Source organism: Lissotriton vulgaris, chromosome 3_1 (assembly GCF_964263255.1).
Source record: "Lissotriton vulgaris chromosome 3_1, aLisVul1.2, whole genome shotgun sequence".
Lineage (NCBI taxonomy): Eukaryota > Metazoa > Chordata > Amphibia > Caudata > Salamandridae > Lissotriton > Lissotriton vulgaris.
The window spans coordinates 545,345,962-545,368,694 of record NC_141689.1 but is presented as its reverse complement, the minus strand read 5'-3'; the positions used below and the strand labels follow the sequence as shown (position 1 = coordinate 545,368,694).

General features: G+C 49.8%; 1 protein-coding gene across 1 annotated transcript in view; it reads left to right on the top strand.

Annotated features, from left to right (window-relative positions):
* The window catches only part of BDP1 (BDP1 general transcription factor IIIB subunit), a 1,412,545-nt gene that overhangs the window by 662,391 nt on the left and 727,421 nt on the right, over positions 1–22,733 (top strand). The window contains exon 23 of the mRNA XM_086960808.1: positions 10,456–10,643. Within this exon, the coding sequence (XP_086816934.1) occupies positions 10,456–10,643 (188 nt within the window). The remainder of the gene's footprint in view (positions 1–10,455; positions 10,644–22,733) is intronic.

The following is a 22,733-nucleotide window of genomic DNA, read 5'->3' as shown; positions in this document are numbered from 1 at the left end:
GCGATTCCTGGAAAAGGCTCGCTGAACTGACTGAACTGCCTCTGGTACATAGGTAAAAGCTAGTGAATCATTAAACAACTTGGAGCTTCAGCAGAATGGGCACGCACAAGTTCACTTGCCTTTCTTTCCTGGTTTCAGCTGAATTTTAGACAACTTAATTTAACCCTATGTGCACCAGCTGTGCACCATGGAGCAACATTTCATTATGACTAGTGGGATCTGTTTATTTGCAAGCAGGTTACAGACAGAAATTAATATAAACTACGGTTCAATTTAATATTGTCATTCAGCAAAGGCCAACTTATTTTTTTATCTTTTACAAGGCGAAGAGCACACAGCAGTGAGGGCAGGGCCTCCGGCTTCTCCTCCAACGTCCACCGTCACTGCCAGAGCCGAAAGCCCTTACACGCGGGCCCCGCACCCATCACCATGCAGCCCATCACATCCAGGGGCCAGGCAAGGGAGGCAATCCGAGGGGGCAGCAGGGCACTGACCCAATGACGAGCAGCACCGGAGGGCCCACAGTCGAGCTCCGCCGCCCGCAGCAGGGTGCAATTTCAAAGGGGGCACCGGTCTGGGCTGCCACTCACCACCTGTGAGGCCAACGCACTGCCGCAGGAACCAACCGGCAGCACAAACCACTCCAGAAGGGGCTCACCAGCACACTGGTCCACTATAGGAGATAAGCAGCAGGTCCGCCCTGCCGGCCCCTCAGCAGCAGGTCCGCCCTGCCGGCCCCTCAGCAGCGCCCCCGCCTGGCACATTGTCAGGTAGCCCGCTCCGCCATGTCGGCTCCGGGCCGCCATCTTAGGTCCAGGCAACAGTGCCCGATCGCGGCACTTCACTCGCCCGCTCTCTCCGCCGGGCCGTCCAAGCTGCCGCCAGCCACCACAGAAGGGCCTGCGCCAAGGCCCCCTAGCACTCCCCAGTTCGATGCACAACCTTCAGAGTGCAGCAGGCTGGAAAGGTCTCACCAGCAGGTCGCGGCTGCCATCTTTGGCCGCCACAGCAAGAAATGCCCTGGGGGAAAGAATGAAGCCCCTCTCCGTCGCTGAGTCCCCATGTCATCGAGGGAGCGCCCACGGACTACCGGGTATGCCCAGTCAGGATGGGGGGTTAGGGGCCCCCGTAAATTCCCAGGATCTGTGTGAACAGACGGAGGCCACTGGGGAGCTCCGGGATCCTCGACCATCTACATCGGCATCAGGCCACGCCCCTGGTCATGTAGATGTTGAAGAGGGCTGGGTTCAGAGATGACCCCTGTGGGAATCCGCAGTTGATATCCGAGGGGGCGGAGAGGAAGGGTGGTAGTCTGATCCTTTGGCTTCTTCCTGTGAGGAACGATCGGATCCAGTCCAAGGCTGTTTCTTGTATGCCGGCGTTGTGTAGTCTGGCGATTAGTGTGCGGTGAGAGACGGTGTTGAAGGCTGCGGACAGGTCGAGAAGAATAAGGGCTGTGGCCTTGGTCCAGGAGGGAGCGGATATCGTCTGTGGCGGCTAGTAGGGCGGTCTCTGTGCTATGGTTGCTTCGGAATCCGGACTGGGACGGGTCGAGGACGTCGTTCTCTTCAATGAATTGCGTCAGTTCCCTAATGTAAGAAACTGGCTCTATATATACTACACCAAAATGAGGTATAGTGTGTATAGAGTCCTCAGAGGTAGGCAGAGGTTAAAGTTAGATAGAACATTACTCTCTAATAGTGATAGCTTGTTCAAGCATTAAGGCAGCATCAGAGGTAGTGTTAAACATTTGATGTGCCCACTCAGTCAGCAAATTAATTCACACACTCAAGAACTGAACTCTAGGCCAATTGTTTTTGTATAATAATATACTGTTGTTTATTTTTAGAACCAAGCAAGCCTGGCTCAGGTAAGCATTAAATACTTTTCAGTAATACGTTACTGGATATAGAACAGTTTGAAAATGCAATAGAAATAGTACTTTGTTTGATTTACAGGGGAGCAGAAGTATGCAACACTTAGCAAATACAGTACATTGAAATTAATAGGCTTTTTCAGTGAATTAGGAGGTAAGTTACTTTTTATGTTACTTTTCTAACTCAGTGCTGGATACCTAGATTCCGCACTGGGACATTTCCTTGAAACAGGTAAGTAATTACATTTTGGTTATTCGCATGACTTTTATGGTTTAAATGTCTTTATTATTTTATAGCTGCAACACATGAACATGACAATGTACAGTTAATCCCCTATTACCGGTACTGTAATTAATGCATCTTCAGAACAAAGCAATGTAAAGGTCTAGATCCAAAAAAGTGTATGTCTTCCACATGTGTCACATGTAAAATGAAACTCAGAAACAAGAACCCCCGCCCCTAACCCCTGCGCCCCCCACCCAAACTCCCCGCCCCCTCTCCCACTTGTTCCATGTCCACTACCTAAGCTAATTGGGGCCAAACGTGACCCTGACTACTGCAGGGAGGGAAGGGGCCAGCAGAATCCCCAGATATGCGATCGTGTCTGTCGCCCATTGAATAGGGAGCAGGTTTTGCAAATATTCCCGGGTGGGCCCTGACAAAGAGAGGTCGAGAGCCATTGATTTATCCGCGTTCACCTTAAATCCTGCCGCCTGCGCAAAAGAGTCTAGATCTGCTAAGCATGCCGGAAGTGCAGTCCTCGGCTGGGCAAGCGATATCAGCACATCATCAGCATATAAGCTGATCGTGTGGACGTAGCCCCCCGAATTTAATCCCTATGACAGCTGGGTTCTGCCTCAGGCGCTGTGCCAGGGGTTCCATGTATAGGGCAAAGAGCAGGGGCGACAGAGGGCGCCCCTGTCTCGTGCCTCTTTCAATAGGGAATCGTGAGGACGTGTGCCCGTTTACACGGACCACTGCTGTGGGGAACGTATAGCAGTTAAGGATATGCATACAGAACTGTTCCCCTATCCCCGCTCGCTCCAATACTTGCCCCAGATATGGCCAGTGAACACGGTCAAATGCCTTTTCAGGGTCAACCGCGAGCAGCATATACTCCCCTGGGGTACGCGTCGCCTTCTCGATGAGGTGGAGAACCCGCTTCGTGTTGTCCGATGTCTGACGTTCCAGAAAAAATCCCTCCTGATCCGGGTCAATGAGACCTTGCATAAGGAGGGCAAGACGAGCAGCCAATATTCCAGTATACAACTTAAGATCTACATTAAGGAGTGATATCGGGCGATATGCTCCACAGCTAGACTTATCCTTCCCAGGTTTGGGAATGACTGCAATGGAGGCTTCCAAGAGATCACTCGGGATCGCCCCAGTGGCCGCGAAAGAGTTAAACAATTTAGTGAGCAAAGGAGCAAGCAGGACACAAAACTTTTAGTAAAATATATCAAAAAAGCCATCCGGCCCAGAGCTGGTAAAGAGACCGAGTCCAGGTAAGCTGCCCCATCCGCGCTATCTAGTAGGGCCCCAGTGTAAAGAGTGGCTTAAATCTCTCGAAATGCCTCCGCTATTGCCGCATCCTCTGATACACAGTTCCCATCCCCCCTACAGATTTCTCGGACACCCTGCCGCTGTTGGACTTCTCGCAACCTGTTGGCGAGAAGGCGTCCGCACCTGTCTCCCCCTGTATAGTAGGAATGTTTTAACCGTAATGCTGCAAATTCTGCCCTATCTTGGTCAAGCGCTGCTAGCTGCTGACGTGCAGCCTTGAGCTGCCTCCAAATTCGAGGGGCACCTGTCCTTTGATGTATCCGCTCCAGCTCCCTGGTTTGTTGCGTAAGCTCTTACCTTTTGCACCTCCGCTCTACATTGTCCATGGCCGAAAGGGCGATGAACTCCCCCCGTGTCACTGCCTTCAGTGCTGCCCACTGTGTTGCAAGTGTGGTGGCAGAATTGGCATTGTGTGAGATGTAGTCAGAAATAGCGCGCTGTATGTGTTTAACAACATCCTCCCGGTGGAGAAGCATGTCTGGAGACGCCAAACCCTGGAAGGTCAGGACAACTGTGGAAGAGTGAGAGTGGCAGTTACTGGTGCGTGGTCCGACAGAGAAGCAACTCCTATATCCACCTCCGTGGTGAGTGCGTGCACTGATGTAGATGCTAAGAAATGATCCAACCTTGCATGTGTGTTGTGTGCATTAGAGTAATAGGAGTACTCTCGTTCCTGAGAGTAAAAGCTGCGCCACAGGTCACACAACCCCAAGTCGTGTATGCGAGTGAGTCCCTCAGCAGAGAGAGCGCCCGCCTGGTGAGAGGGCTGGCAAGACCTATCCTTGATGTTATTGAAAACTAAGTTCAGATTTCCTCGAGGAGAACATGGCGGTCTGACGCGGCTGTGGCTGCCAAAAGAGCGGAATGTAAGAACCTTTCTTGGCCCTCGTTAGGGGCATAGATAGAGCCCACAGTGAAGGTCAGGCCGCTTATGGCAAATCTATAAGTCAGTAGCCTCCCCTTAATTTCAGCCTCCTTCTGCAATATCCCGCCCGTCCCCTCCCACCCCCCCCGGAACCGCTGAGCCACCAGGATCGCCACCCCCATAGTTTTGGTAGGGCCTGAAGAAAAAAGTCTGAAGGCCCTACGTTTTTGCAGTGTGGGGGACGATAAGTCTTGAAACAGAACCGTGTATCTGGTCCCGAAATTTTACCGGGTGCATCTGTCGGGCCTTTTGGAGGATGGTCTCCTTGGTGCGATAGTCCTGCACACAAGCCAGGATGTCCGGTGACGGGGCAGACGTTGCACGCGTGGACCCACTCTGTGCGCGCGGTCTATACATAGTTCAGTCTCTAAGGATCTGCCCAGGATGTGATTAAAAAGTTCCCTCGTTTAGGTGAAAAAGTCCTTCGAGTCATCATCCACTTTCACCCGCCGGATCCATATGTTATGGCTCCAGGAGCGATTTTCTAAGTCCTCAAGATGGGTTTGGAGGTCAACTTGTTGGTCATGTATCCTGATGACCTCTTGTTGAAGCACCTCTATCTCCGCATCCCTCCCGTCATTCTTGCCCTCCAGGTCGGCGACCCTCTCGCCAATGCCACCTAAGTCTCTACAGACCTCCTTGATCTCCGAGGTGAACTCCCGTTTTAGTGTGTGAATGTCCTCAAGAAATGCCTTTGTGATAGGCTCTGTGCCGTCCTCCTTCTCCGCTGTCTGGCCAGGGGCGCTTGTTGCCATACTGGAGGTTTCCTGCCCAGCCTGTGCCTTCACAAACAAGTCTTTGAGAGTCTTATCTTTGCGCACCCTGGTGGAGGACATAACTCGCTCCCTGATATCCAAGAGGGCCACAGTAGACCACCCCGAAACGCGACCCTGCTCTCGAAGGATCTCCCCCTGCAGACGCGTACCAGTTCAAGAACGCGCCACTTCAAGGGTGTCCCAAAATTGGGTCTAGCACAAGATGGCTCCCCCAGACACCTCCTTCAGGGGCCCGCAATCAGCAGCCACCGGACTCCACGCCCGCCACCCCCACTCCCCGAGGACCCGCGATACCGGCTGGATCTCCCCCTCTCGATCGTGCTCTCACAGGCCACTTCTTCTAGCCGGGATACCAGGTTAGGGGCTCAAACTGCTGGGGTGTAGCAGCTATATTCCCCACGCGCGTTGTATTGCAGAAATGCGTAGGCCCCTCGACTCACCGCCACCTAGAGCACTACTCCTGGATCCTATGGTGGCGTCTGACTCTCCACACCAATCACTGCTACTGTTGCTTGTCGTCACGGGGCCCCCTACATCCCCCTTCGACTTCAGGGGTCCATGCTCCAGGGCCAGCACAGCTGTGTGGGAGCGTCAAGCAAGTTCCGCGCTCTCTGAGTGCTGGGGCCCGGGGACCGCGGATCCCAACCCCCGACCCTGCCCCTTCCAAGCTCCACTGCCGTCTGCCTCACCCCCCCTCCAATCGCGCTGACGGCCAAGCCTTTCCCCCTCTGTTGCCGTCGCTCCAACCTCTCACTCCGACGGGGTGGCTCTGTCCTGCGGGCCTCAGTCGCCTTCAGGGAGGCACCGCAGCTGTCCCGGATTCCCACCTGGGCCTCCAATCACTGCTCAGTCCACTGCATCCCCAGCCATGGTCCCGGCTTCCTGGAGGGCACCCCCACGAGGCCCCGTCAGTCTCCTGTGGAAACAGCCACATTGCCCCGCCGGCGCCAGCCCACTTTCAGCAACGCCAGGCAGTCTTACCGAGCTCCTCTGCTATGCAGGCCGCCTAGGATCTCCGGCCCCTTCGGCACTGCCCGCCATACCGACCCGGCAGTAGGTCCACCAAACGGGATTCCGTGGTGTCTCGGCTTTCCCAATCAAGCACCGCCACCTAGGGGATCGCTGCGTTCTCTCCGGCCACTTCTCTGCTGGGCCTCACCATCGTTGTGCCCCTCACTCGTGGTCCGGCTGATCCGCTGCAAAATGGCTGGCCTGGCGCGCCTCCCTGTCTCTGCCGCCCCTCTGATCTGCCGGCTGTACGCCAAGAGGTTGCTCTCCTACCTGCCGTTGTGGGGTTTGCCTCTCCGCTGACCCCTCCGACCCGTGCTGTGTTCGTGCTGTCCCACCGGGCTTTCCCCGGTCGCCTGCTTCCTGCGCTGCAGTACTTCTCCCAAGATGGCGGCACCAGTCAAGACCTCCTGCGGCACGTCAACCTCAGCCACAGGAGACCGCCGCTCTGCCGCTCTCAGTGCCGGCAGCGGTGCCCCTCACTAACACTCTGACTGGACACCCGCACCAGCTAGGGTCTCCCGTTGCTCACCTGCGACCTCCGTCTCCTCCGCCCCACGGGCCTCACAAACTGCGGACTCGTCGATAGCCGCCAAAACTTCCCCTCAGCGGCTGTTTCCAACTCAGCACGCAGCCCGCAGCTTCAGGGACACTCAGCTCTGGACATGAGTGCCGACCGCTGCTATAACGGCCAAAAAGCCGGTGCTGTTAAAGGCTGTCGGCCGGAGCTCCGGGCCAGGACGTCCTCTCACGCCACCATCCTAGCTACGCCTCGCATGACTTTTAAAGAATATTTTCAGATTTCAAAAGTCCACACTTAGAAACTTTTTGGGGCAGTACATTAACATGAATAGGCTTTTACAGTAAATTGCAAGTAAGTTACTTTTCACGTTACCTTTCTAACTCAGTGCTGGATACCTAGATTCAGCACTGGGACATTTCTTGCAAACAGGTGAGTAAACACGTTTTGGTTATTTGTGTGATTTTTAAGGAATATTTTTAGATTTCAACTCCACACAAACTTTTTGGAGAAAAAGTATCAATGTTATCCTATGGTGGGAAAACAGTTTAACGGTTCTCAGGTAATTAATCGACTGAGGGAGTTAAGGTTCTGGGGTTAGACTCAGGGGTCCGCCAGGGTCAGTGATACACAGTGTTGAGGCCCAATGTTATCCTATGGAGGATAGGGGGTCTACTGTTGGTGGCGGCTGGCAAACAGGCCACGGGATTGAGGGAGCAAAGCTCCTAGGGTTTAGCTCCGCGTAAGTTGGGGACCAAAGTAGCACCAAAGGTGCACCCTCAGCGGCACCAGGGCGGCCGGGTGCAGGGTTCTGTATTGAGGTCAGGTGCTCAGTTGTTTCCATTAGAGAACCTCCAGGACAAAGAAACACTGCAGGCTCGGGGACACGTATCTTCCAGGAGCGACCACCACTTTGAGGGCTAAGTTGGGATGTTGTGGGTTGGTTAGGCACTGTTGGTTGGGGCACACAAGGCCATGAGGCGTCGGGTGCAGGGGTACCTTTGGAAGTCGGAATTTTCTTACCCGTTCTGGTCGCGGTTGGGGGGATCCTCTGGATTGAGGCTGCAGGCATCTTCTGGAGTCTTGAGGTAGGTCAGGGGTCGCCGGATCTTGGGTCAGGATCGCCAGGGGATCCTCCTTCTGGTGTTTCCCACTCGAGCTCGGGCCTGGTTCGGCGGGTGCAGAGTGGACTGGGTTTGCGGTCTCTGGCTGGCACCTGAAGCTGCAATTTGACAAGTCCAGGCTTCACAGGAGATTTCAGTCTTTAAATTGAAGACAGGCAGGTCCTCTGACGTTTTTAAGGTTGCTGGCTGCAGGACACACCAGGGTTTTTGCAGGAGCAGGTTCGAGGGGAGACAGGCCGGTAGGCCGGGGACCAAGTCAGTGGGCGTAGTCCTCTAGTTAGCTCTGCACTGCTCTTCGGTCCTTCTTCTTAACTTCTTTTCTTGTCAGGCTGGATCTGAGGAAGTAAGGTTCAGGGTGCCCCCTAAATACTAGATTGCGGTGCTTTATATGTAGGTAAGGGCAGGGACCAATGGGTCTCTTCCCTGGGGTCTGTACACCCCCTATTCTGCCACTCTCCAGTGGGAGGGGGGCAGGAGCCTGTCCCTGGTTGGCTGGGTCCCCCCATCCTCAAGATGGTGGGGACTCAAGGTTGTGCTTCACCTTACCTCCCCCGCCTTACGGGTGGAGTTGGTTGCCAGCACAGCACAATTATTGGCACATTGGTTAAAGGAACAATGAACAAAACAATTGTCCTTACAAAACCTCTTTTTCAGTTTGATTTTACTCATCAACTTTTTCAAATATATTCACAACAGATTATTTCGTTTTTTAGTGTCTTCTTAACAGTTTTCTTCAAGATCTTAAATACAAATACACAAAATCTCTAACACTTCTTTTTTGTTGGGAGGAGCCCCATTTTTTCTTTTGGACCATACATTCACTCTCTAAAATTAACCCTCTATTCACAACATATATACTGTGTCAGAGTCATACATATATTTCACTAATCCTTACATCCATCCATTCAATCAGAAAGCATGCATACACATGTGCCCACCCTGTGGTACCTAACAAAACCCTTCTAACAGTGAACACACTTTCAATTCGATCCTAAATATACACTACTCGACATTATTTGTACAATTAGGCCATCTGCCAATTCATGACAATTCTCAATTTCACAACGAAATATATTCAGATTGGCCTAAATAAAACAATGGTCTACACGTTTCGAATCTCCCGCATTTGGGGGATTCTCCTCAGGACCAGACAATTCTCATTTTCTGTAGATGGTGAATTCGTGTTACTATTTGTTAGTAATGCGAAATGACGCTCAGTTCGATGATGAGCGTCCCAAAGGTCAGTGGTCCAATTTCTTCTCCGGAGCCACGGAGGGGTCGGTTGGGAGGAATTTCCTCGCTGAAATCGTGCTAAATAGCAGAAGGGACCCTGACGGGCTCATGAGGCATTTCTACCCCTACAAAACAGTCGACCATTAAGCGACGTTTTGTTAGGTATATTATTACCTGCACTATAATTCTCACTTTTATTAGAAAACCTGATACAAGATAGAGAAACGTGAGTAAGGTGGGGATTTGTGTACCCCGTCCTGAAGAAGGTGTTTAACACCGAAACATGTCGACGCACACAGAGAGGAGGTAGTGCACATTGTTTGCGTTATTAACCTCCCACACTCTATTTTAATAGCACCAGCCTGGGGGCCCATTAAAAGTTTTTTTGCCACCCCACGGGCCAGGTTCTTTTTAAACTTCACTCACTTAGATCTAAACCCCACCATACACTCACATTTAAATACCCCACCCACACCACACATAGTCATCTTAAGTGCTCCCGCGTATCCGTAGGTCGCAGCATGCCGTACCCCGTAGAGGGGTACGATGACCCCGATGATGAAGCATGACACCAAGGGGCCTGTTGGTGTGTGAGGGGACCAAAAACAACAAGGGTGTTCTCCACATTTGGAGGATACACTCTACACTCAAGGAGTGGATTCTTATTGTTTATGTACATTTGACCAGGGAGAACGAATCCATTTCGATATATCTCTCTCTCTCCCCCCCTTGTTAGTGATAATGAGAAACCTCCTCCATTAGCTCGGGTTTACCCTCAATGCTATAGAATCCCATCTCCAACCCCTTCGGATACAGCCCTCCCTGGTGGCAATCCTCGAACTCAGAAGTTGACATGGCCTATCCAAACGCTGACAGCGGACAGTCCTTCCAGGAACTAGTAACTCATTTTCAACTACATCTTCAACTCACATTCAGGACAGTCATGCGCCTTCTCGCCATGATGACCACCTGTATTGCCCTAGTGCCCCATAACAGGTTACATACTAATAAATGAAATCAGTCTGTATAAATTCTTTATTTGTGCAATTGATTCTGTCTTCCAGTACTGATAACAAATAAACAACTCATCTTTTTATTTAACAGCTCAGTCCATTTAATTCTGTATTGGTTTGATAGCCTTTCAAAGTAAATAATTTTGAGAGTATGGGAAGCAATAATTCTGCATTAAATGTTATGGCCTACACTAAGAATGAATACTATGCACTGCATTAAATTGGTAACATGATAGCACTGTTTAACTTAAGCTATGTTAGTATTTTGTCATGAATAATGATATTAGCTTGAAAAAAGTAGGTTCTAGTGGAGAAACAAATCAATTTGTATTCAAAGAACTGTGTGCTTTCCGTCAGAGTGTGTGTTTGTTTAAATCTTTTACTTGGATTGTTTTGCTTCTCCAACACTGATTTAGATTACAATTGAATGCAAGCCTGCCCCAGAACTATTGGTTGAGGTAGACAATGGTTTTTCTGAAAAGTCCTCATTGAGCCAAGGAAGTATTGAATCATCAAATACGTTACCGGGTTCAAAGAGTACTGACCAACAGGAGGATTGTTCATCTGTCCACTCCAAAGTGCAGGATTCTGATGTAGTTGTGAGGTAAGAATTGATCTTTAACACATTTAAAAATAATAAAGAATTCCAGTAAGGTTACCATGTTGGATTCCAGAATGCTGATATGATTTCTCTGTATTTTTTAACAATTCCGTCCTAACAAATGCACTTATTTTTGTTAGCTGTCTGTAGTAGGGTGCAAGAACATACGATATTTGAAGTCACTTTCTGAACTTATGACCTAGTTGAAAATGTTTGGATTGTTAGTAATGAAAATAAATATTTCCTTAATCCCGTACCAGTAGTACGTTTGTCCCTATAAGAACATCACTTTCTATATGAATAGGGCTGATTTTAACATTTTTATTTCTCTCCTTCGACATAACAACTGCATTTATTTAGAAGAATTTCGATTGAATTATACCAAAATGTAGTACTAACCAAATTTCTATCATACCATTGATTAAAAGATTTATTGGAATTTACATAGACCACAATATTTACAGTATTCAACGGTGCCATGCCTCTATTGTGCCCTATTTTTTACCTGCCATCCCCAGTAGCTTTTAGTCTTGTTAGCTGTGAGTGTCCAATAGTAGAGACTCCCTGGCTGCATGGCAGGATTTTTCCAGACTTAATATTTTTTATTTAAGTCTTTTCACATACCATCTACTCGTCAGTATCCCCAAAAAGCTGTATCGCTTTTGAATGCCAGAATTAGTCTTTCCTACCTTCCTCTTGTTTATTTTTTACTGACAAAAAGTAATAACATGAACAATGTTTTTGCTAAATCATTTTACTTAATTTCATGCACTGACCAGCACAGCACTTAATGAACAGCAACAAACATTTTAAACATAGAATGGGATTGATATAAATGTCCATGCAAATCGGTTAACATAAATTTGCTATGGCATCACGTTTAGCTATGATTATTAAAAGTAGCAATAAGAAACACATCTACAAGGTAACTGCTGATAGTCATTTTATAATAAGTGTCGAGCAAGGGAGCATTTTCACTCAACTTGATATATATTTGCAGGGTTAGATTTAGAGATCTTGCTTTCCAAGTTAAGATGTAAGCAAACGGTATTAGTTTGACCTATTTCTTTTAATAACAAGTGCAAACAATTCTGAAATGTTTGTAATGGAAACTAAACTGTCAAGGTATGTACAAAAGGTGATTAATTTATAAAGCCTACTAATTCAAGTCAGCTAGATCATTCACCAAAGCCAGAGGAGAGATACACCAGTGTGCTGTCGTCATTTCAGTCCGTACACTGCACCATATGATCTGCCATGGAAGTGTCCAGTTTTGGCCCAGCCATTCCCACTGCCTTTCTTCATTTAGCACCTAAATGAACTGCCGCATTTCTTATTTCATTTCCAGCTTGTGAAGTGCAAGTCCCCTTTTTAGGTCTCGGCTAAAAGACGCGCGTAAGCGCGTCTCCGCCGAGATCTTATGTCAGGGACGATGCTTCCCAGGAGACAGGGTCTGTCGCGCGCTTTGCCTCTCTGGAGGCGATTTCCGCTGGCCACGCGCTCGCGAACGCGCTCAGCTGCTGTCTCCTGGGAAGCAGCTACACCACACGCGCATGCGCAGAAACAGCGACAGACACACACGAGCGCTCATGCACGCACGCACCCACACATACAGCGAACCCAGCGTCGCATGCATACACACACACACACACACGTGCACCGAGCATCCCCCCCACCCCTCCGTTGTCGCACCCCTCCCCTCCGCCGTCGCACCCCGCCCCCCACCCCTCCGCCGTCGCGCACACACACACGCAGACATACAGGCATTCTCTCCCCCCCCCCCCCCCGCTCCGCTCACCGGTCAAAGGCCCTCCGGACACGCAGACATACAGGCATTCTCTCTCTCCCCCCCCCCCCCCTCCGCTCCGCTCACCGGTCAAAGGCCCTCCGACCGCGGGGCTCTCCCTCGGTGCTCCTCCAGGCACTCCGTGGGCGCGGGCTTCACAAAACGGAAGTCCCGCCCCACGATAGGTTTCGTTTTCTCAGTCCCGCCCCACGTTAGGTTTCGCTTGCAGCTCGTTGGGTATAAAAGCTTGTTCAGTCCAGGCGCGGATGATCAACTTATTATGATGCTGGCTTAGTGCTTTGGTTGCTGAAACCTTGCCTCACACCAGTTCTCACACACCCAATACTGGTGGCTAGGGTTGTCTAAGAGAAATCAGGCAACTTCTTAGCGATACAAACTATGAAACTGACCATTATTAAAATACAGATCTCGCCAGGCCGTGGCACACACAAGTGCAGTTCCCGTAATGACAGCGTGTGAGACTGTCCAGGGGGATGCTAATGCAGGAACATCTTTTCTCTCTTTTCTAGAATGAAGTCTGATCCTCAATAAGATCGAGGTGATTTCAGAAATGAAAGGAGTTGCATGAATGTCTGCTGCACATTTCACCATTCCCATCCAATTGCCCTTTTGCTCAATACGCAGCAATTTTATACTGAACAAAATATATTTATCGACCCTACTGGTTTACAAAGGTATTCTCTTATACTATGTTATAATTTACTTATTTATTTAATCAAACTGGGGTTAAATTACCGTTAGACCCATGCCCCACGTGGCAAGCTTAGTTACTTGTTTAGGTTAAAAAAGATTTCTATCTAGGCAAAGAGTGCATTAGAACACTTTACAGAACGTGGATAGTTACACATTTATCAGCATGTGTCCACCACTTTCAGCACAAATCAGAATGCATACATATAACAAATAGGACATTATTTACCGTTTGCTTCATAGGAAGCAGGAGTTCAAATAAAAAACAAAAATAATGGCGACTAAGAGGAAAATAGAGATGAAAGAATATGAAGTAACGAAACATTGTATGCACAAGTAACATGGCAATAACATATAAACAAAAAATAATGTGTTATAAACATATTTGAAAGCGATGAAGGACAACATTAATCGCAAGTGAGATCAAGTCATTTCTTCCCTGCGCAGCGATAATAGAGATTTTATTGTACTTTGTCCATGTTTATAGCAGGATGAAAGTCTTTCATATAGGCCCAATGGCATGATGTAATGCCTCATTTTACTACAAATGTTACTCAAGAAATATTTTTGCTTAGCATGCTTAATCGCTGAGTGACATCATGGGTAGCTTAAACTAGGAGAGTCGACAAGTCTATTTTTATTTCATCTCCCCCCGTGGCGAAAGGTGCGGCGATGTTAGCAGATCGCCCCTCTCATAAACCATCAACAAATAGTGAATGGGCAGAGCCAGCAGAGGCCAGGGCCGGTCTCAGACTCAGGGTCACCTGCTGCGCCCCAGGCGCTGACATTCATTGCTGCACGCGCCCATTCGTCATATCAGACAGCGACCAGAGCAGCAGAAGGCCGAGGTCTCCCTCTCAGGTGTTGTTATTAGCGAGGGTGACTAGGACAGAAAACAGATAAGGGCTGCAAATAAAAGTGGTCCCAAATAGATAGTCAGATAGCTGGAAAACTGATTCCCATTTGAAAACTGGGGCACTTTTGGAATTGTACGCTACGGACACGTTGCATTTCTGTTTTGCAAAGTATGGGAGGCTATATGCATTTGTGCTTTTAGCAGGCAATATTTGTGGTAACATCTGGAAAATCAACAGTAGAAACTAGCCCACCAGACCAAAAAAAAAATACAGAAAACACCCTGTAGTTTTTTTGTAGTATAGTTGGTTATTTTTAAATGGGATTGGGTTTTCTTATAAGACCATATAAACTTCTGCCAACTGGTCTTGATCTTACAAAAAAACGTTTGGGGAGCTAAAGCAGTGTATACCAAAATAGGTATAAATAACAGGGAAAAATAGTCCTCGTTATCACATTACATCTCCCTATCAACCCAACAGTAGGAGCCTGTGGTGGGAGTGCTGCGGGGCGCTAATGTGGGGAGGGGGAGGGGCAGGGTGGGGGTTCAGTAAACTAAAGATTACGGCCGGTTAGAGGTAGGTAACATTTAAACAAATAAAACGAATTTCGTGTTTAACTGTTGGCCACTCAGTGAGGACCAATAATTAGTAGCCAACTCACAAATTAGTGATCAAGTTTAAGTACATTATTCTCAGATTATAACACTCTCTGACATGCACTAGACATCAGATAATTATTAGCACAGTTTCCATGGAAAAAATATTAAGACACAATAAAAGACTCAGACACATTTAGATAATTAGGTTATTGTAATAAAGATCCAAAATCAGTACATATAAGTCACATTATAAGCAGTTCAGTCATGAGTCTTACAGCTCGGAGTATAAAGCCACAGAGTTAGCCAAATTAAATCTATATCTGAATAAAAGAGTCCACCAAGAGGATGGTTCAGGTTTGAGTTTGCTACCACAACAAAAGCAGGAGGATGGTTCCATAGAGTTCACTTAGCATGGGAAAAGGGATCAAGTTGGAGACCACTAAGGAAAAGTTGATGGCAAGGAGAATGGAGCTGTAATCAGGAAAGTTCAAGTCTGGTCTCCCACCAGACAGCTCCAAATAGTCCAGCAGGCAAGTTCATCAACAAAGGGAAAACAAGCATTTACAATGCAACGGTTTCGCCTTCGGAAAAGTTAGAGCTATTGGCATTGTAAATGACAAACTTTTTATTTATGTGTTGGTTTTGAAAACAGATAAATATATGGCATTGTCATTTACAATGCCAATAGCTTACTCTGTCGCAAATGCGAGACGTATTGCATTTGCACACACACACACCCACACAAGAGCCCCACACACACACAAGAGCCCCCCACACACACACGAGGCCCACACACACACCACACAAGAGCCCCCTACACAGACCACACAAGAGCCCCCCCACACACCACACAAGAGCCCCCCCACACACACACGCAAGAGCCCCCCCACACACACGCAAGAGCCCCCCCCCACACACACACACGCAAGAGCCCCCCACACACACGCAAGAGCCCCCCACACACGCAAAAGCCCCCCACACACGCAAGAGCCCCCCACAGACACAAGAGCCCCCCACGCACACGCAAGATTCCCCCACACGCAAGAGCCCCCCACACACACGCAAGAGCCCCCCACACACACAAGAGCCCCCCACACACACAAGAGCCCCCCACACACAAGAGCCCCCCACACACAAGAGCCCCCCACACACAAGAGCCCCCCACACACAAGAGCCCCCCACACACACGCAAAGAGCTCCCCAAACACACGCACAGAGCCCTCCGCTCCATTTGCATCAGGTGTGAGGCTCCTGACTGCTGACAGCCAGGAGACTCCAACAAAAGGAGGCTTATGACCTGCTATAGGCATTGTAAATGACAATGCCATTTATTTATGTTTTAAAAACAAAAGCATAAATAAAAATAATGTCATGAGCAATGCCAATAGCTCTAACTTTAAGAATGCCGAGACCATTGCATTGTAAATGCTTGTTATTTTTGAGAGTGTAAATTTCAAGTGGCATGCATGACTTCCCAGTTCTGAAAAGGGAAAGACTACACTAGTGTTGGACACCAGCAGAAGAACAGATTGACTTTCGTTCACCCAGGATTGCGCTACTCATTTTAGTTCAGAAACATTCGGGCCTCTTTCAACATGTCCCATGTTCATTACTTTAATCAGACAACATTTTCAATGTCAATAGCGCAGGCCAAGTTATTGAATGCCACATCATTTGTTTTTAATGGGTTTTATTAATAGATATGAGACATATAGCGTTCTAATATGCACATTTCACATGAGACAATTTTTTTTTTTTTGAATTTTGTGTTTTATTAAGTTTACCATGAACACAATTAGCCAAACAAGCAACACTTAGCAAGGCGGTCACATATCTCCCTCCCACTCCCTCAGGATCATATCTTCTTTTAATAGAACAATATGGTATGGTATGGATTCTGATGCAGTTCTATTTCGGTGGTTATTTGTCCATATAGTGAATTATGGTTTCTGTGTGTGGGTCGGGTTCTTCCTGGTCTCCGGTCTCATCTTTCAATTTCTGTTGGTATTCTACTATGGCCCATCAGTTACAAATTTTACCAAATTTCTTACGACCTCCTATGCCAAAATATATTTAATCTTTTCTCTAGCATAGTAAACATTATTTTCTCATTCCCAGTCCCTCAATTTCGGATTCATTGCATTACGTCAATTTTCACGTTCGCGTGGACAACGACAATACAATATGGAAATTTACACAGGGTGGTTTCACACGCTCTAAAAATATGGGTATATATCCAGTGATTCTTATTCCTGTCTTAAGTCGTCTATCTCACTTTTTTTTTCCAGAACAAAATTTTATTGTTTTCTTAAGAGAGATTGCAAGTAGACCACAGCACTCCGAACACCGGAGGGGCTGTGAGCATATAATCAAAATGCACATAATAGCAATCAATACAGTAGTCAAAAGGAGGCCTAATTACGATAGTTCTCCCAATCCCTCTACCCGGTATTAACCCCCCCTTGGTTCCCACCCTAACCCCTAGCCTGATGTCCTCACAGGTCCAAAAATTAGAATCATTATGAAACTAGTAATGCATACTTTCCCCCTCACCCCGGTTCTCAAAGCATCTGTTCAGTATCTACATCCCGCTGTGCTGGCGGCTCCAGCCACAATCCCCTGTATTCCGCCCATCTCTTCCAAATTTTGTAGTGCTTCCTGGGGCAGCCCCGGGCCTCAAAAACTGGGCGCTCTAGTCCCATACAGTAATCTAATCCCTTTTTCCACACTCCCACCGGGGGGGCCCTAGAGTCCTTCCAGGCGCGGGCCACATCCCTCTTAGCCAAGCGAGGAGTAGTAAGTGGCGTTTGTAGATATTGCCACCCACTTGTTCCATGACATGAAGAAGGTCTAGCAGCGGTGTACGGGGGAGCCTCCAGCCCAATACTTCATCCAAGCAGTCCCAAACGCTTGTCCAGAATCTCTCCAGTGCTCCACAAGACCATACGGTATGTAGGAAGGTGCCCACCTCTCGACCACCTCTCAGACATTCGGGGGAAACAATCAAACCCGCTCGCCACAGTCTCTCTCTAGTGTAGTAAGATCTATGTAGATATTTGAATTGAATGAATCGTAGTCGTACGGCAACTGCCGCACCCCTAGGAGCAGCGAGAGCCTCCCTCCAATCTTCCTCCTCTAGTTCTTCCACATCTCTCTCCCAGGTGGTCCGCAGTTTGTCAAGAGAGGAGGAACAATGTGTAACGCGATAGATGATAGATGGTGATAGATGCGGGATATTTTCTTTTCCTCCAATTCTCCCATGAATAGCTTAGCTTCCAGAGGGCTGAACTCAGGTAAGGAATCAAGACCCTCCAGGGCAGGAGAGATGGCATGTCGGAACTGCAGGTATTTAAAGAACTGGGTTTGGGGCATATCATACTCGTCCCTCAGTTCTTGGAATGATTTTAGGGTCGTGCCTTTCATTACATGGCCTAGCGCCGAGATCCCTATTGCGTCCCAGCCGCAGAACCCCTGCAATGACGCCAGGGCCGGTAAGCGACCATTCTGCCACAAGGGGGTCTCCTCAGTCAGCCTGTTCCACCATCCCATGCGGTGAAGTGCTCGCCGCCAGATCTGAAAAACCACCTGTGTAACTACCGGGAGCCTCCTCCTCTTCCTAGCTGAGTACAATAATGTATGTAGGGTGTCCGGCTCCATCAAATATATCTCCAAGGCGTAAGCCGGGTCGCGCCGATCACCATACCACCATTCATTCAATACCAGTAAGAGGGACGCCTGATAATAAGACAGGACATCCGAAGATGCTAAGCCGCTGCAATATGTAGAGAGGAAACAGGTACGGAGCGCCACTCTCACTGCACCCCCGGCCCAGAGAAACAGGCCCAGCGCCAAATTAACCTGGCGAAACCACTGCGGCGATATAGGGTAGGGGTGGTTCTGTAGTTGATAGAGCAAACGAGGGAGGGCCACCATCTTGAAAATGGCCGAACGACCATAGAGATTCAGGGGCATACGGGACCATGTTTTCATGTCCGACCGAACACGGTCCCAGACAGGAATGATATTGCTCTCCCACGAGACTCCAGGGATGTCCGTCTTGAACACCCTAAGGTACTTAAGGCCTCCGGTCGCCCCTTTCAGAGCTGATGCCCAGGTGCCCAGCTCCGTACCGTCCCCCAGAGTCCACAGTGTGGATTTCCGCACATTTAGGTGGAGCCCCGATACCTCCCCAAACACCCGCATAATTTCGAGGACCCTTGGTCCTGTTCTATTAAGGTCCGTGAGGAAGAAGAGCACGTCATCCGCATAGAGCGCGATCTTGTCCGATGGCCCGGCCTCCAATTCGAAGCCCCTCATCTGAGCGTCTATGCGCACCCACGCCGCCAAAGGTTCCATGGCAAGGGCGAACAGGTACGGCGAGAGGGGGACACCCCTGTCGGGTGCCCTGTCCGATAGGAAAGGCGCTGGATACCGCCCCAGCCACTCTCACAGACGCCGTCAGGTCAGTATACAGTAGTTGTATGTACAACAGAAACTGGGGTCCAAGATTCAGGCGAGGTAGGAGTGCATTTAAATAAACCCAACTCAACGAGTCAAAGGCTCTGTCTATGTCAGCCATTAGAAGCGCCGCCTGGGTTCCCGTGGCCTGCATCATCTCCAATGCCACCTGAGCCCGCCTAATGTTGTGTCTTGTTGCTCTATGCGGCATAAATCCTGCCTGGTCCGGATGGACCAAGTTAGTGATTAACGGAAGGAGGCCATTGGCGAGGGCTTTAGCCAATATGTTCGCCTCAACATTCAGAAGCGAAATGGGTCTATATGATTCATGACGTTCGGGGGGCCTCCCTGATTTACAAAAAAACACTATTTCGGCATGCCTCCAATCCGCCGGTAGGCGGCCCGACTCCCTGGCCGCATCTAACGCTTTCTTATAGTGTGCCCCTAATTGGAGGCGGTATTTCCTAAAAAACTCGCACGGGAACCCGTTTGGTCCTGGAGCTTTCCCTGCATTTAGTTCTCCGAGGGCTTTCCCTAATTCTTCTGCGGACATCGGAAGCTCAAGGCGATTTCGCTCCTCCTCTGATATCGCCTGTGGCGGGAGATCCACAAGAAATTTATCAACAGCGTCCGCTGGGAGGGATTCCCTAGGGGCATATTGCGCCGCATAAAAGCTGTCTGCAATCTCCTCAGGGGCTGACGAGGGATTCCCGCCCTCGTCTCGAAGAGCCGGCAGTGTATGCACCTGGAAGGCGCCCTGGCAGAGCCTATACAGCATCGTGCTGGACTTATCCCCCCATTGGTAGATTCTGCTCTGCGTAGCAAGCCACACCTGACGTGACTCCTCGAGATGTAGAGAGGCAGAATCTTGCTGCACCTGCAGCAGCCTTCGCACGTCTCCATCATCCCCGGTCGCCGTGCACCGCTCCTCCAGGTCGCAGACCCTAACCTCCGCCCCTCTCCAGGCCCTCAGTACGCTTCCTACGAGCTGCTGCACACCAGGCTATGTCTACTCCTCGTAGTGTGGGCTTCAGAGCTTCCCATAGGGTCACGTCGTCCCTCTCTGGGCCATCGTTATCTTCCCAGTAGTGGGCTATGGCCTCTGGCATGTGAGACTGGTAGTCATCCTGTTGTAGGTGCCAAGTAGAGAGGCGCCATCGAAATGGCTGCCGACTCTTATCTAGAAGGATATTAATAGTAATGGGGGAATGATCGGAGAGACCGCGCGGCAGTATATCTGTCGAGTCTACCCTACCTATCCAAGTGCTGGGGACAAACAGATAATCTAACCTTGAAAAGGATTTATGTACTGCGTACACATGTGTATTCTCGATTATGTGTATGTTGATAGCGCCATGCATCTATCCAGCCCATTCCCCTCACCATGTCATTCAACCTGGTAGGGGCGCTCACCATCTGCCCACCACCAGGTCTACAGCGATTACCTGACCATTCAGAACATCGTTCCAGTCGCCCCCGATGAGAGCCATCACGTCTGGGATCTCGGCCCAGATGGTGAACAGTTTCTCTACAAGTGACCATTGCAGAGGGGGAGGAGCATACACACTTCCAAAAACCACTGGTTCACCTCCAATCATTCCTTTGACAAATACGTATCTGCCCTGAGCAACCACCCACTGTTTCGAGTGGACGTAAGACACCCTGCCGTGGATCAATATCGCCACTCCCCGGGAGCCCCTAGCAAAGCCCGCGTGGAACACCTGTTGATATCCATAGCGCTGCAAACTAAGGGTTTTGGTGCCGAGGAGGTGTGTCTCCTGCAGCAGGAGGACATCTGCTTTCTCTTTTTTTCCCATGTCGCAGCAAAGCGCCCCTCTTGATTTTATCCAGCATACCCCTTACATTCCAGCTCACTAATCGTAGCGATGACCTGGGGAGGACCGGTTCGGGACCTCTAGCCGCCATCTATCGGTTGGAACTTTAATTGCCCGGGTGTCGGGAATTGTAACTGCATACATACCCACAGTAGAGCCTGGTGAACCATCGTGCTGTAAAGAACTGCCCCAATCCCCCCCAATCTCTCCCCTCCCCCCGCCCCTTCCAATCCCCAACCCAACAACTCCTCAACTCCCAGCCTCCCTCCACCCCTATACCTCCGCCATGTTGAACTACCTGTCGTGGTGCAGGAGCGCTCCGACCTCCAACGGGAGTCTGGAAGCCACCCACTCCAATGGATCCCCATGAACTTCACACTCAACCCCCAACTTACCCCTTAGGGGCAATAAACGTCTCTGAACTCGAGGAGCGTGTCCGCCAGCCAGATCGTTGCCCCCCCCATACCCATCCCCACCCCATCTCAGGTTATTTGAAACAGTGCAGCCTCAGATGTGGCTAGTCCCCAATCCTCCCACTGTCTCCAGCAGGGACCAGGAGGTGCCACTCGCCCACCACAAATGAATAACTGCAGATAGTGTCCTCAGGTCCATCCCGGTATTTCACGGATCTGGCTTCGGAGTGTCTGTTGTATCCGGTCCCTCATCTAGTCCCTCCTGGGAAGGAGGATTTCTCTTGGACCGGGACCTCCAGTTACTCGCACTCCGCGATCTCCGGGAAGACTGACGCGACACCACTGTTGAGAATGAGTCAGAATCAGGCCCAGGTGGTGTGTGTGCTCGGACCCTAACAGTTTCAACTGTCCAGTTAAACACCTCCTCCGGTGTGTTGAAGAAAAGGGTACGAGACCGATACACCACCCGTAATCGGGCCGGGAAGAGCAGCGCATACTGAATCTTCAGGTCTCACAGACGCGCCTTGGCCGCCGTAAAGGATTGCCGCTGCTGTTGGACTTGTTTAGTGTAGTCCGGAAATATAAGGATCTTCTGATTGTCATACATGAGGGGCTCTTTTACACGTGCTTGCCGAAGGATAGTGTCTCGTCGTGGTAATTGAGGAGCCGAGCTATCACAGGTCTTGGGCGGGCGCCCACTGGAGGTTTATTGAGGAGTGCTCGATGTGCTCGCTCGACTATGAAGCAGCGGGAGAGGGAGTCCGCCGGCATCCACCCCTCCAGCCACTGGGTCAGGAAGGCCTCCATGTTATCTTTCTCGCAGCCTACCGGAAAGCAAAAAAAATCGCAAGTTGTTGCGCCGAGCCTGTCCTTCTGCATCTTCGGCTCGGAGCACCAGGCCCTTTTGAATCCCTTCCATATTGGCCACTTTTTTCTTTAAGGTCGCCATGCCGTCTTCCACCTCCGAGAGTCTGGACTCGGCTTCAGTAATTCGGGTCACAGCGTTCCGTAGGTCCTGACGCAAGAGGGTGACGTCCGCCCCCACTGCCCCAATCTTTGCGTCCAGCATATCTCTGGATTGCGTGATCGCCGCCATAAGTTCCGCATTATCCGTCCCCGATGTTTGAGGGCCCCCGGAGGCCCCGGATCCGCCGCTCGGGCCTGCAAACTTTTCCATAGGCCCCTGTTTCGAGGTCCCACCACTATTTCCTCCCCTGGTCATGGTGGTCTCGGTCTCCCGGGGTGTGTCACTCGGCCTCTGCTGTGTCGCCCAAAGGGGGCCACGTCCCAGGATGATTGTGCTGACCGTGTGCTCTAAGGGCGGCCTCAGTCCGACGTCCAAGTCACATCCACACCTCACTGCCTCTAAGAGTCCCTTGCCAATGCCAGCCTGTCAATCTTTCAGTGCCACGCAATTACTCCACAGCGGTCACA